The 13,811-nt window shown below is 36.9% G+C and overlaps 1 protein-coding gene across 1 annotated transcript in view; it reads right to left on the reverse strand.

Annotated features, from left to right (window-relative positions):
- LRP8 (LDL receptor related protein 8) overlaps positions 1 to 13,811 on the reverse strand; it is a 225,944-nt gene that overhangs the window by 40,497 nt on the left and 171,636 nt on the right. The window contains exon 4 of the mRNA XM_026665894.2: positions 11,641 to 11,769. Within this exon, the coding sequence (XP_026521679.2) occupies positions 11,641 to 11,769 (129 nt within the window). The remainder of the gene's footprint in view (positions 1 to 11,640; positions 11,770 to 13,811) is intronic.

The raw sequence follows: 13,811 nt of genomic DNA on the forward strand, positions 1-13,811 counted from the left end.
ATCTATTTAACTGGTGAATAAATCAAGCACCTAAGACACCCATATATAAGTCATGATAATAAAGATAATATTCCTTTCACTGAAAAGATAACAAAAATATATGGCTGTATGGCACATTATTATATCAAAGTACATACAGAATTGCACAGAGGACATATCTAATTCAAATAAAACCTTCCAATTTGTTACAAGCTGATTGATTAGTTCATTTAAACCTTTCTGCCCTCGAACCAAGACATTGGGTACTGTGATCAATTAGCATTTTGAGTGTTATTTTCCATTTGTACAATAATTGTTCTGAAAATGAAGGAAATTGTTTCCAGTTATTCTCTAGCTCAGAGGAGACCTGTCAGCTAAGTTGGTAATTTTACATGTCCAATTAGCTTGGTAGATTCCCCAGAAACAAACGAGGCTGTGATAGTCTATTAGTTCACATGTTGGAGTTGCTAATCATTTCACATAATAAGAACACGCCTTAGAAAAATGCATTGTGGCAGGAAGTCCTATTCCTGAAACAGTTAGTGTGACATCTTAGAATAGTTTCCTTGGAACCATTCTGAATCCCAAAGAATTTCTGAAATAGACTTTTGAAAATGACTAGGGAGGCAAATATAAATGTGGGATTTGTGTACTGCCTTGTATAGATGGTCCTCAACTTAAAACTGTTTGCTTAGTGACCATTCAAAATTATAATAGCACTGAAAAAAGTGACATGACCATTTTTTCACACTTATGACCAGGGGTGGGCTTCAAAAAATTTAGCAAAGGGTTCTTTGCCTGGTTGCTGGGTGGGCGTGGCCATGGTGGGCATGACCTAGTTGGCCTCCTGCACCATGACAGGAGGGGGCGTTTTTGCCCTCCCCAGGCTCCTGAGGCTTTTCTCGAGCCTCCAGTAGGGTAAAAGTGGCATCCCCGGGGCTCTGGAAGTTTTCTGAAAGCTGGAAACGGCCCATTTCTGGCCTTCCCAAACTTCAGTGAGGCCCATTTTTCGCCCTCCCCGAGCCTCTGCGTGTGGCCTGCACTTACCCTGTTTCTCCAACAATACGGCCTCCCCCAATAGGAAGTCCCAGCATGTTTTATAGGCATGAAATGAAATTAAGCCCCGCCCCCCAAATTAAGGCCTATATTAAAACATGAAAAATGGGGGGGAATGGTGGGGGGGCTTGCCATTAGGAAGTACTTTTGTTGCACACCTGGATATGGTGCTGCCTGCGTTGACCCCGATACGAAGTGCCCCACCAACACCGAGGTCAACATCCAAGCCATCGCCGCCCGCCCACCCAAAGATGCAAGTGGGGGGAATTAAGTCACCCCCGAAAAAACAGCCTAGCCATTTTTTCAGGGCACAAAAAAAAATAAGACCCAGCCTTATTATATGAGAAACACGGTACTTGCATCCAAAATAGGCCACGTGGGGACTCCTGGGAGGGGAGGGATGGCCAGCCAGGAGTGGGATTTGGGGGTTCTCCAAACTGCACAGAATCTTAGCTAGGGGCTCTCCCGAACCCCTGCGAACCCCCAGCAGCCCAACCCTGCTTATGACCATTACAGCATTCCCATGTCATGTGATTAAAATTCAGATGCTTGACAACTGACTCATATTTATGATGGTTGCCATGTCAACGGTCATGTGGTTACCTTTTACGACCTTCTGACAAGCAAAGTCTATGGGGAAGCCAGATTCACTTAACAACTGTGTCACTTACTTAACAGCTTCAGTGATTCCCTTAACAACTGTGCTAAGAAAGGCCATAAAATGGGGTGAAATTCACTTAACAAATGTCTCACTTATCAACAGAAATTTTGGGCTCAATTATGGTCGTAAATCGAGGAAAATCTGTACAGTGGAATCTCTCTTTCACAATTTTTCTGGGAGGGATTTTGATATATCAAGAAATGGAGATGGCAAGCACATTATTATGGACTAAAGAAGAATTACACAAACGAAACTATCAAGCCTCCAAAAATCTTTCATGCAATTCCTAGATACTTTAAAATGATGTTTCTAAGCTTTAATTTCTAATAGGTCAAAAGAGAAAAAATTATAAAGAGTAAATGGGGAAATAATCATATTAGCAGATCTCATTTTAATTAAATGTATATAAATGCATGTGTAAATGAAGTGAAATCAGATTAGGTTTTGTTTCAGTTCTGTCCCCTGATTTTAGGGAGCTGCCTCCCTCAAAATCCTGACAGCTCAGGAATGGGTACCCTAAGGCCCAGAAAAGTTGCTTTGGTGGCAAGCTCCACTTGAAGACGAAAAAATATTAATTCCTAGGTTATACTTCTCTTTTCAGCCTTTTTAAATAAAGGAATTTTGTGAGCACATAAATATATGATATTCTACCACTGTCTTCCACGTAACCACCAATAGAATTGCAATGCAAAGAATGATCTTCAGGAGGAGAATGCTTCAAGTAGGTTTTTGACTCCTGGCAACTGCCTGGATAAATCCCTTCAGTTGCTTGATGGTTCGACATTGTCCTTTTTCTAGGCCTAAGAGAAAGTGACTGACCAATGTCACCCAGTTGGCTTCATGTCTAAGGCAGGACTAGAACTTACCATTTCCCACTTTCAAGCCGGGTGTCTTAATCATTAGTCCAAACTGGCTCTCCTAAATGATGACTACTTTCATAAAATCAGTAATTGCTCCTTTTAATAGTTTTAAGTACCTTTGACCAAAATAGTTCAATGAGGTAGACTGGTACTAAGCTGGCAGGAATAGTTAACACCCAAGAAGATAGGCTCAAGATCCAGATGGATCTTGACAGACTAGAACAATATAGAGAAAAGTGAAGTCCGACACTTAGGCAAGAAAAACCAAAAGGACACATACAGACTGGGTGAAACCAGGCTCAATAGCAGTAACTGTGAGAGGGATCTTGGAGTCTTAGTGGACAACCAGCTAAATATGAGCCAGCAGTGTGCAGCAGCAGCCAAAAAAGCTAAAGCAATCCTAAGTTGCATCAACAGAGGGATACAATCAAGATAAGTGAGGTACTAATACCACTCACCGGTGGTTGGGGACCCCTGCTCTATAAAGCCTTAGTAAGACCACACCTAGAGTACTATGTTCAGTTTTGGTCACCACACTATAAAAAAGATGTTGAGACTCTAAAAAAAGTACATAGAAGAGCAACCAGGATGATTAGGGGACTGCAGACTAAAACATATGAAGAACGGTTACAGGAACTGGGCATGGCTAGTCTAGTGAAGAGAAGGACCACGGGAGACATGAAAGCAGTCTTCCAATATTTGAGGGGCTGTCACAGAGAGGAAGGCGTTAAGCTGTTTTCTAAAGCTCCTGTAGGCCAGACAAGGAATAATGGATAGAAACTGAACAATGAGAGATTTAACCTGGAAACAAGGAGAAACTTTCTGACAGTGAGAACAATCAACCAATGGAACAGCTTGCCCTCGGAAGTTGTGGGAGTGCCATCACTTGGACTTTCAAGAAGATATTGGACTGCCATTTGTCAGAAATGGTGTAGGGTCTCCTGCTTGGGGGGGGTGGGGGTTGGACTAGATGACCTATAAGGTCCCTTCCAACTCTGATTATCTGTTATCTGTGTTACTCATAGAGAAATAAATTCTGAATTAAATACTTCTACTTTTTTTTCCTTTGTTCCAATTTGGTTTAAACTGATTACATGCAGTTATTTCATTTGACACAGTTGAAAAGAATAGATGTGATAGTACTGCTATGTTGAAAAAAGTTAATTTGTTCCCTTATTTTGAAACGATTAAACATTCAACTATATTAGACCATAATTTCTGTAAAACTCAGTGAAATGTTTGGCACATTTATAATACATCTTTTATGTATTAAATATGAATGAATTTTCAGTTTTCCCCTGAATATTCTAGTGATAGCTAGATCAGTATTTGCTAGACACTGGAAAATATACAGAAAACAAACTAAAAAGCAAAGACAGTTGAGTGTTAATGAAATACTATTCTTAAAATCTTCCTTTCAGATGAATAAAATTAATGAAATATAGTTATCAATATTGCATGATATAAAAATAGAATATTGGATTCTTACACTCTTAAAATGGATTCAGGTGTATAATCTCTTAGAAAAAAATTATTAGTGTCTAACATTTAGTATATGGAAATACATATTCATAATTATGCTTAACAGTATTTAAATCTTTAAAAAAGGAACGGAACATATCAGATTTCAAATTCTGAAACAAACAAACAAACAAACAAAATGGCCAGGAGATAAAACATATTCTGGCAATACATGTCAAAAACATGAGTTTCTGAATCAATGGAGAAAATAAGAATAACATAGCTTGAGTCAAAGGAATTAAAAAACCTTGCAGCTATGAGCTCCTGGTGGTACAACTATGCTGAATAATGATATACCAAGCAATGTTCCTAAAATGTGTTAATGAGGTCATTACACCGTAAAATCTCTATTTCCATTAATTTAATTCTCTCTATGGAAATATTCTAGTGGGGCAGGAAGGTGGGAAGGCAGTTAGGCAGAGGCAGACAGACAGACAGATTCCAAGCATTTAATATATTTTGACAGTAACTCTTTTTCTATTCTTCCTAGTGTTTTTATGCAAGTACTTATTTTCCAGATTAACCAAGTGTTAATCCATTAGTTGCAACAGGAATTGACCGACTGGCTTGTCGCCTGAGCTTGACAGCAGGGGCTGAGGGACAGTGACTCGCCCAGTCACTTAGGCAATTTTCATGCCTAAAGCAGAATTAGAACGCACAGTCTCCTGGTTTTTAGCCTGGTGCCTTAATCACTAAACCAAAGTCACTTATAAATCCCACTAGTATAGCAACTTAAGTTTAATTTTGGCTTAACTGGAAGAGTCTAAATTATAATTGGACCATGTTTCTATATCGTTTCTTATAAGAAAGTATCATGAAGTGTGTCATTATAATAAAATATAATGAAATAAATAACAAAACGAAAAAAAAATGTTAAAAGGATGAGATGAAATGAAAACAAGAACAGGGATTCTTGGAATAGTGTTAAGATGATTGGAATAGTGTTAAGATGGCACCTGTAGGGTATGGCAGGGATGAAAGGGGAGTGCAGGGTGGCCAAAAATACAGATAAATAAATATACAGATAATCAGAGTTGGAAGGGACCTTGTAGGTCATCTAGTCCAAACTCCCGCCCAAGCGGGAGACCCTACACCATTTCTGACAAATGGTAGCCCAATCTCTTCTTGAAAGTCTCAACTGATGGCACTCCCACAACTTCCGAGGGCAAGCTGTTCCATTGGTTGATTGTTCTCACTGTCAGAAAGTTTCTCCTTGTTTCCAGGTTAAATCTCTCCTTGTTCAGTTTCCATCCATTATTCCTTGTCTGGCCTATAGGAGCTTTAGAAAATAGCTTGACCCTTTTCCTCCCTGTGGCAGCCCCTCAAATATTGGAAAACTGCTATCATGTCTCTCCTGGTCCTTCTCTTTACTTAGGCAGAGGTACTCTTTACTTAAAAAGGCAGAGATAGGGGCAGGATAAATGAGGGGCAGTGTTGAAGTGGAGATGTGCATAGCAGGACAGAAGAAGCACGAGGTTCTTACCTAATGACTACAACCAGGACTATCAGAAGTGCTTTGCTTAGTGATGGAATTTCCATCCCAATTATAACTGAGGACTACCTGTATAATTTATTTTACATTATCCCAAAGTTAATACTAGAACTTATTGGTTAAAAATTACACGGTAGATTGTTCAGGTTAGGGAATTCCTAAGCACCTTATCCTGTGCCAAATGGCTTTATATACATTTTCACCTGGTAGTTCATATCCTGGATTCTAATGCCAGAAACAAGTAGTGTTTTCCAAGTTGAATATTCTACAATAGAATTAGGGGAAACTTGTAATATAAATTCATTTAACAAGATGTTATACAGATAGTGTAGGAGATGACCAGGCTAAGCCCAAAGGAGGGGTCAAATGCATCATGTTATGAGTCCCTGCATGCCCACAAGAGGTCTAAGTCCATCTCACTTTGAATACCTTATGAATTCCCACATATTTCCTGGAACCTTTAGTAGCTCAGATTTTTGTAAAGAGCTTAAACTTGCAATACATCTTTTTACTCATTTGAATTGCCTGAATCTCCTGATTTCCTTGACAGATAGTCCTCAACTTACAACTATAATTGAGCCCGCAATATGACCAAGTCCAATTTTATGATTGTTGTGGCAGTCATTAAGCGAACATTGTAGTCATTCAGCAAACCTATTGTTTGCTATGGGCATTTTTTTTTTTTACCAGAAACTGAAAGTAATAAGTTTCTGGCCAAAAAATGATAAATTACAGTAACGGGACTGAAAATAGCTGTATTGGTTGCCAAATGCCCAAAATGTAGTCATGTGACTGGAGATGGGGAAGTGATGTGAGAACTTTGAATCCCAGTCCTAAGTAGTTTTTTTGGAGTCCATCAGAATTTTGAATGGTCATAAGTCTAGGATTACCTGTAGTTACAAAATATGTTAGTATGTCACAATATATTATGCTAGAATCATCCAATGGTGTGTATGCTTGCTTGTTTCCAATGAGAGAAAAATGGTATATATACTGAAAGATTGACTAACAAAGAGTAAGCATGTGATGAATGCTGTAATTATATAATATCACAAATGTTTGGTTCAAATTTGTGACTTCATTTCCTGTATGTCAGGAAAAGTTCAGCTTGATAGCAAGAACTTTTACCAGTTCTGGTTCTAGAGATTCATTAGAATTGTAGTTATGTTCTGTCCATAATGCATAAACCAAGTTCAGCACATAAAAAGCAAAATGATTTTACATTCTGTATTTTTAATGGGATTAGCTATTCCCTCAGGAGAAAGCTTTTTTAAAAACCTCTTTTGGTGTCCCACCTCAATCTTTAGATTTCCAACCTATCGTAGATCATGGGTGTCAAACTCGCAGCATCACATTGCCATCACGTGATGTTTTCCCCCCTTTACGGAGCTGGGGTGGGCGTGGCCTGCATGTGACACATCCGGCCTAACAGCCACCAGTTTAACACCCCTGCTGTAGATGAAATGGTCTCTGCTTTTTGGTAGTCAAACTTTGTTTATACTATCACTAATGTTTCAGAGCAGTTCAAACTGGAGGTTCTCTACCATCTCTTTAGAAAAGCACCCCATTTATCAGACAGTTGCCTCCTGAAAAGGATGCATTTCATTTTATTATCTTAATTCTCAGATAAGGGCCTAATATTTTATTACAGCTTATTTAACTCAGACTTTCCAAGGTGAGCTATTCGACTGAGTCAAGGAAGACAGATTACTTTCACATTCACTACAATCATTTGCTGAAGCTAGAAATGTTACAGAATGATAGATGAAGAAATTTTCACAGGCAATATTAGTCCTTAGGGAAAAAGTTTCTTCCTTATTTGAGACTTTATCTCTAAACCATCTCTGTTTTGGCAGACACCAGGTGGTTTGCAAATACAGTCTTAAAAGTTTTCAGGAGCTTGAAATAATTTTGAGGAAGGCACTATTGATTCCTTTCTGTTTACTTCACAGCAATAATATCACAGTGTTTTCATATACTTTTGTAATGTAAATTACAGAATTATAACAAATACTATACATCAGTATAAATATAACATCAATAAAAATATATATGGAGAGAACTTTGATACAGAATGGAGAAGATAGGGTTGTATACCATCCTGTCACATGATCATCCAGACATAAAGATTGTAGCTGTGGATGATAAACTGAGCCTGAGAAAGAACAAGGAGAAGAATCAGATCTGCTGTTACATCTGCAGAATCTTTCACAGGGAAGGGACGCTGAAATCAGTTAAGGAACTGGCAGAAGCAGATGAACTTAGAGGGAAGGAAAAAAAGAAAATTGCTAACAAGCAGAGGTAGGTAGTCTTGGACTGCTGAAGAGATGCAGGTTCCAAAATGGTTGAAGATACAGAACAGAACAGAACAGAAACTGGAAGGGACCTTGGAGATTTTTTAGTTCAGCTCACTGCTCTAGCAGGAAGAACCTATACTATTTCAGATAAGTGGCTGTCTAGCTTTTTCTTAAAAACCTCCACTGATGGAGCACCCATGATTTCTGAAGGCAAACTATTCTACTGGTTAATTGTCCTCAAAGGAAGAGGAAGTAGCATGGGATCAATATCATGGCAGAGATTTCCAAAAGGAGAAGGGGATTTGAAGAGAAAAGATGACCATGATTATGCTAGCAATCACAGATTGGCAGACACATTCCAACTAAAGATCTTGAGTAACTCTATGGGGAATTCAACACAGAACAGCTCAAGATAGATACACAATGTAATTCTAATTGGGACACCAAACTATTCTGTACATACATTCTCCTTTGAACACAGAAAGGTGTGTGTGTGTGTGGGGGGGAGACTGAAACTCCGAATGTTCAACTGAATGCTGCTTGCATAGTTATTTAAAGAATTGGTCTCTTAGAGCAAATACTTTTCTATCCTTTGTTATGCTTCTTCCCCACCAAAAAAACAAAGAAATTATATGGCATGATTCACTTGAAGGCCTTATGTCTCATCTAATTCCCACATGGGCCAGTGATTGCTTTCAGAATTCAGCAGAGAAAAGAGAATCAATCACCAGCAATTTGGGACTCCTTTTTTGTTTTCATTCAAGAAAACCAACTACTTTTGGTTGTATTATTGCCATTCCACTGCTATATATGCACAGACAGTATGATTGTTAAGAATCACAATCTGAGTATTATTGTCCTTTTTTCGTGCCACCTCTTTTCTTTGTGCATGAAGTTCCTTCAGACTGTAAGCCTGAGGGCTAGGACTGCTTTTCTTATTAATACCTCCAATGCTCTGCTGAGTATAAATGCTTTAAATTCACAAAACCAATGTCAAGAGCAGCATGTTGAAAACCCATGGATATTTTCTTCATGAGGCAAATTTCTGGTTAAAAAAGAAATAGAACCTTTATGGATATGGTAGCTGTATGGGACTTCACAGACCTTCCTGTATTAAATTGTTTCTTTTCTGTTTAACTGAGTGGCGTATTGAGAAGGCCAATACTTTTATGGAGGAGGAAGGGGGAAAGAGGAGAAACTTGCAGGGAATTCAGAATTAGAGAAATGTGGAGAGCATAGATTTTTGATTGGCTCACTTATACAGCTCAGTACTGACTGCCTAGTAGGCATATATATGACATAATTCTTCACTACCGACAAGAAAATACCTGTATTGATTGCATTTAATAGCAACCTGATGTAGCAATTTGAACATGGCATACAATGAATCCCTACAGCAGGATTTTTCCTGTAGGATTGTTTGTCTATATAGACAAGTTTAATGATGGCTATATAAATCCCCGCATTGCCTTCTTGAAAGTTCCTACCTGGTCGATTATTTTCTAAAGAATTCCTTACAATTTGAGTTTATTACCAAAGTTCTGCTTTGTGATCCAATTCTACCTAACAAAAAAGTTGAGTGTGTCACCTTGCTGACATTGTCACATTTCAAATCTATTAAGCCCCCAATAAAAATAACTCATGGAGGCTATTTCTCATAAAATGATGCAACTTTTACATTTTAAAAGCAACTGGCTAATTCTCTTCCACCCTTTCTCTGGTTTTTAAGTTTCAAGGTTCTTGGATTTTTAGCATAGTGAAGTGAGAGAAACTACTTTTATCACCTAGGAACTTATTTTCAAAAAGACCAACGTGTGATTGATGAGGTTGATATTACTTTGAAATGGAAATACTTTCTCTGGCAGACAGAGGCGCTAATGTGACAGGAGGTTTCACATTTCAAGAGATGAGCTTGAGAGCTGCCAGGAGTTTTCAAACACCCAAGTAAAGGGGAATAAGGGGCCTCACATTTTAGAAAGAATAGAAAAGAAAAAGAAAAGCCATATTTGGAGACGACCAAAGAACAAAAATGAGATATAAAGAAGAATTTAATCAATAAAACCAAACAATATTTTGAAAAGAGAAAGAAATGGGAATCAAGAATAACAGCAGGGAAAAGATAATTTCCAACCACAACAGCTTGCTTGTGAAAAGTAAGAGTTCTCTATAAGAAAAAGAAATTAAAAATTCCAAAGAATAAAGAGAATCTGAGGCAATGAATAGTTCAGTTTCATATTGATACATTAAGTTTGTGAATATACCTGACAGTGTACCTGTTACAACTCTAGACAGGAATCCAGCTGGTTTTGAACTGATACATTAAGTTTGTGAATATACCTGACAGCATACCTGTTACACCTCTAGATAGAATTTAGCTGATTTCAAGAGGAAGGAAACCTCTTCCTCCACAGTCAGTACAGGAATGCTTTTTTTTTAAAAAAAATCTCCCATCAGAAGAGTAAAAATCTTGATGACTGTCAGCTTTCTTTATAAGGTTCATTTATTCTTGAGTACTGTATAAGAATAGACTGCCAAGCGAATTCCAGTTTGAAATATATCAATTTACACTAAAGGCATGGAAAGTACTTTTTTCTACCTTATGTAATTTCTTCTACATAGGAATTCTTTTTTCACATATAGAAATTTACAACATATAGAAATATACGAAAGAAAAAAATAGATTCATGAGCTGATTGCCTGAAACAAGTGCCTTTTGTTCATTAGAGTACTGAAGAACAGAGATGTCATATTGCATATAGAGTAATATTTATCTCATTTTCTACATCCCCTAGTCTAAGCCAACAAAAATTGAATGTAAGAAATAAAATAAGAAAAGTTTACGAACAAAACCTAAAAAAAAAATGTACTGTAGCCCTTGGAATCTAGAAGTCACATTAATGTTACCAGGGAATCCAATGGACACTTTTTCAACCTGACAGACTCGCATTGATGATGTTACCTAATTTAGGTAATGAAACATCTGCAAGAAAACAAGCAAACTCAAAGACCACCAGCCCTCATGTCAACTTTGAGCTACAAACATACTTCTTTATTACAACCTTATATTTTAATATGCTTTACCATGTGAACTTTTTATTTAGTGGAACCACAGCTGTTCTACTAGTGTTTCACTTGTATTTAGGCGTCTTTGAAAACAAATAGGGCCCTGATTAAAATGTTAACCTTTTCACCCCTTTGATTGTACAATGGTTCTGGGGTTAACAACTATCCCAAAGACGTCTACACTATGAACCAAAAAGAGGTATTCATGGGACCTGCATATTAAGCTACAGTTTGCTTTAACCAAGGTTTGTTTAATTAGCTTTTTAGCCCATCTATTTTTAGTATTTCTATTTGCATTTCGGATATGTTAAAAGCTGGGGCAGAGCACAAAACCAAATCAGGAGATAAGCCACGAAGCCTGCCTACACATCATTTTAAGCCACATTTGAAAACACTAAGACAAAAATAAAACAGGTTTTTCAAACTCTGCCAGGCTACCCATGGCTTATTTACTGATCTCTCTTAGCAAATTACACTAAATAAGAAAGAAGTCAAAATAAACCATAATGCAGGGCAATATGCTATCTGTCCAATGTTAGTATGAATTTTACTTCATCTCTTTTCATAAAATCTAATAGGATAAAGCAACTTGATGCACCATACAATACAGTTGTACAGAGCAAATAACATAGAGAAGAAAGATAGGAGGGAAAGGATGTGGAGTATGGGCAGTAGATTAACAAGCATATCTTACTGGGTTTTTACACTTACTGTTAGTGCAACCAGCTTCATCAATTCCACTTTCACAGTCTTTTTCTCCATCACATTTCCAAGATGCAGGAATGCATTTATTGCTGGAGTCTCCACAACTAATTTTTTCAGCTAGACATACTTGTTTGGCTACAAAAGCAAACAAACGGAACACAGTTAAAGTTACCCAGGCCAAGAATATATTGTACAGCATCCAGCATCGCTTTGACTTTTACAAAGTGTAGACGTTATTTATAATAGTTCTGAAAGAAATGGGATTTCTTTTTCTGCCTGATATCTCTGAAAGCTTCAAATAAAGTTAGAGAAAATAAATTTATCCCAGATATTACGCAACACAAATAGTGCAGTGTGCACCAATTCAGTTTTTTCATGAACTATTTATAAATTAGAAAATAATATTGCTTAAACTCACTGACCCACATACAATTGGGGTTAAACATTACAAAATATATTTCTGACTTATTTTTCAAAGAGAGGAAGATAATTTAGGGAAGCTGCTTATTTGATAAATTCCTTGAAATTGGCTCTCTGTGTAGTAGTTTTATGGTGAAATATTTACTCTTGCTGGCATATGAGCTGTTGGTGAACACTCTTGGTAATATAATTTCTTTGATGGCCTTAATACTGGAGAGCCCATCTTTTTTGAAAAAAGAAATGTTAGAAACTCTATAGAATACATGAACAGAGCTAAGATTTTCTTTGGACTGCATCATCTGGAAATATAAATATACCGCCTCCTACAGGATAGAAGGAGAATACAAAATTTAGAAAACAAAATGGAAATACTCCTTGCCTTGAATAAGCCTCACATTCACTTTACAATCTATAAATAAATAATGTAAGACAATATTAATAATGTAGGAAATACAAAGTGTTGTGTTTGACATTGTGTACAAAGTTATGGAGGATGTTTACTTAATACATATTTTACTGCACTGATAAGGATAACCCTGAAGCCAATGACTGCTTACAAACAATAATCTAATACATTTTCTTGGAAGTAAGTCCCACTTATTTTAATGGACTTTATTTCAGGAAAGCTAATAATGCCTTAATTTTGTATATGTAAAATTATGAAAATTCCTAATACTGGAGAGCAATATTTGATATTTCTTCAATTATCCCAACTGTCCCCTACTTGCATTCTCTTTTTCAGGCATTCAGTCTGATATTTGGGATACTTAAATAGCTAGAAACATATATTATCAAAAAAAATCTGATCAGCTGTCATAAAGATGGCACCATTAATGCTTTATATTGGTCATGTGTGATTGGGCACACAAAGAATTTGTCTCCAATGCATACGGTCTCAATGTACATGCAAAACAACAAAGTAATAATAATCATAATAATGATACCAATAAGAGAAAATAACAGAACATATGAGAAGGATAAAAATAATACAACCATACTACATAGATAAATAGATATAAGTACTGTGGGAATTAGATGTTCGGCAGAGTGTGGTACAAGGACAAAAACCTGTCTCTCTGTCTAGTTGTTTTGGCATGCAGTGCCCTATAGCGGCGTCCCGAGGGGAGGAGTTGAAACAGTTTATGTCCAGGATGTGAGAAGCCTGTAGATATTTTATCAGACGTCTTTCTGACTCATGCAGTATACCGGTCTATGGTATACTATTGTATGTATTGTATATGTATTTAGTATATAGGCATATTAATGACATGCTAACTAGTCCCTCCAGCTATAGCTGTTTTTCCCTTAGTTTAACAACTATAATTCATTTTTATAAACATTAGTTTGAAACTTTCCCAAAACAGAGTACAAGAGACTGCAACTGGGGAAAATAATAAAATTAAAAGTTCTTCTCCTGACATTATTTGAGAGCAAGTCTGTGAGCAATTGTTCTTCTCAGTTTATACAACAGGAAAAAAGCCCAGGGGTAATATGATCTAAACTTGTTCTTTTGGAGAACAAGAACAAGTAATGAAAATATAAACAGTTTTACTGAATTACAGTTAGCAGATAAGTTAGGGTGCTGGAGAGGAGAATAGCAGGAAAGTATACTCTCTTTATAAAAAAAAATAAGACATGAGATTAATCATCTCAATAAGGCACAGATTTTTTTTCTTCAGACTAGTAGCCCTCCACATAACAGGCTTAAATTCTAGGATTTGAATTCTGGAACTAGGAATACAATAATTAGGCTGCGA

Source organism: Notechis scutatus, chromosome 3 (assembly GCF_049901735.1).
Source record: "Notechis scutatus isolate UNSWTSFEM ecotype Mainland chromosome 3, rNotScu1.2, whole genome shotgun sequence".
Taxonomy (NCBI): Eukaryota; Metazoa; Chordata; class Lepidosauria; order Squamata; family Elapidae; genus Notechis; species Notechis scutatus.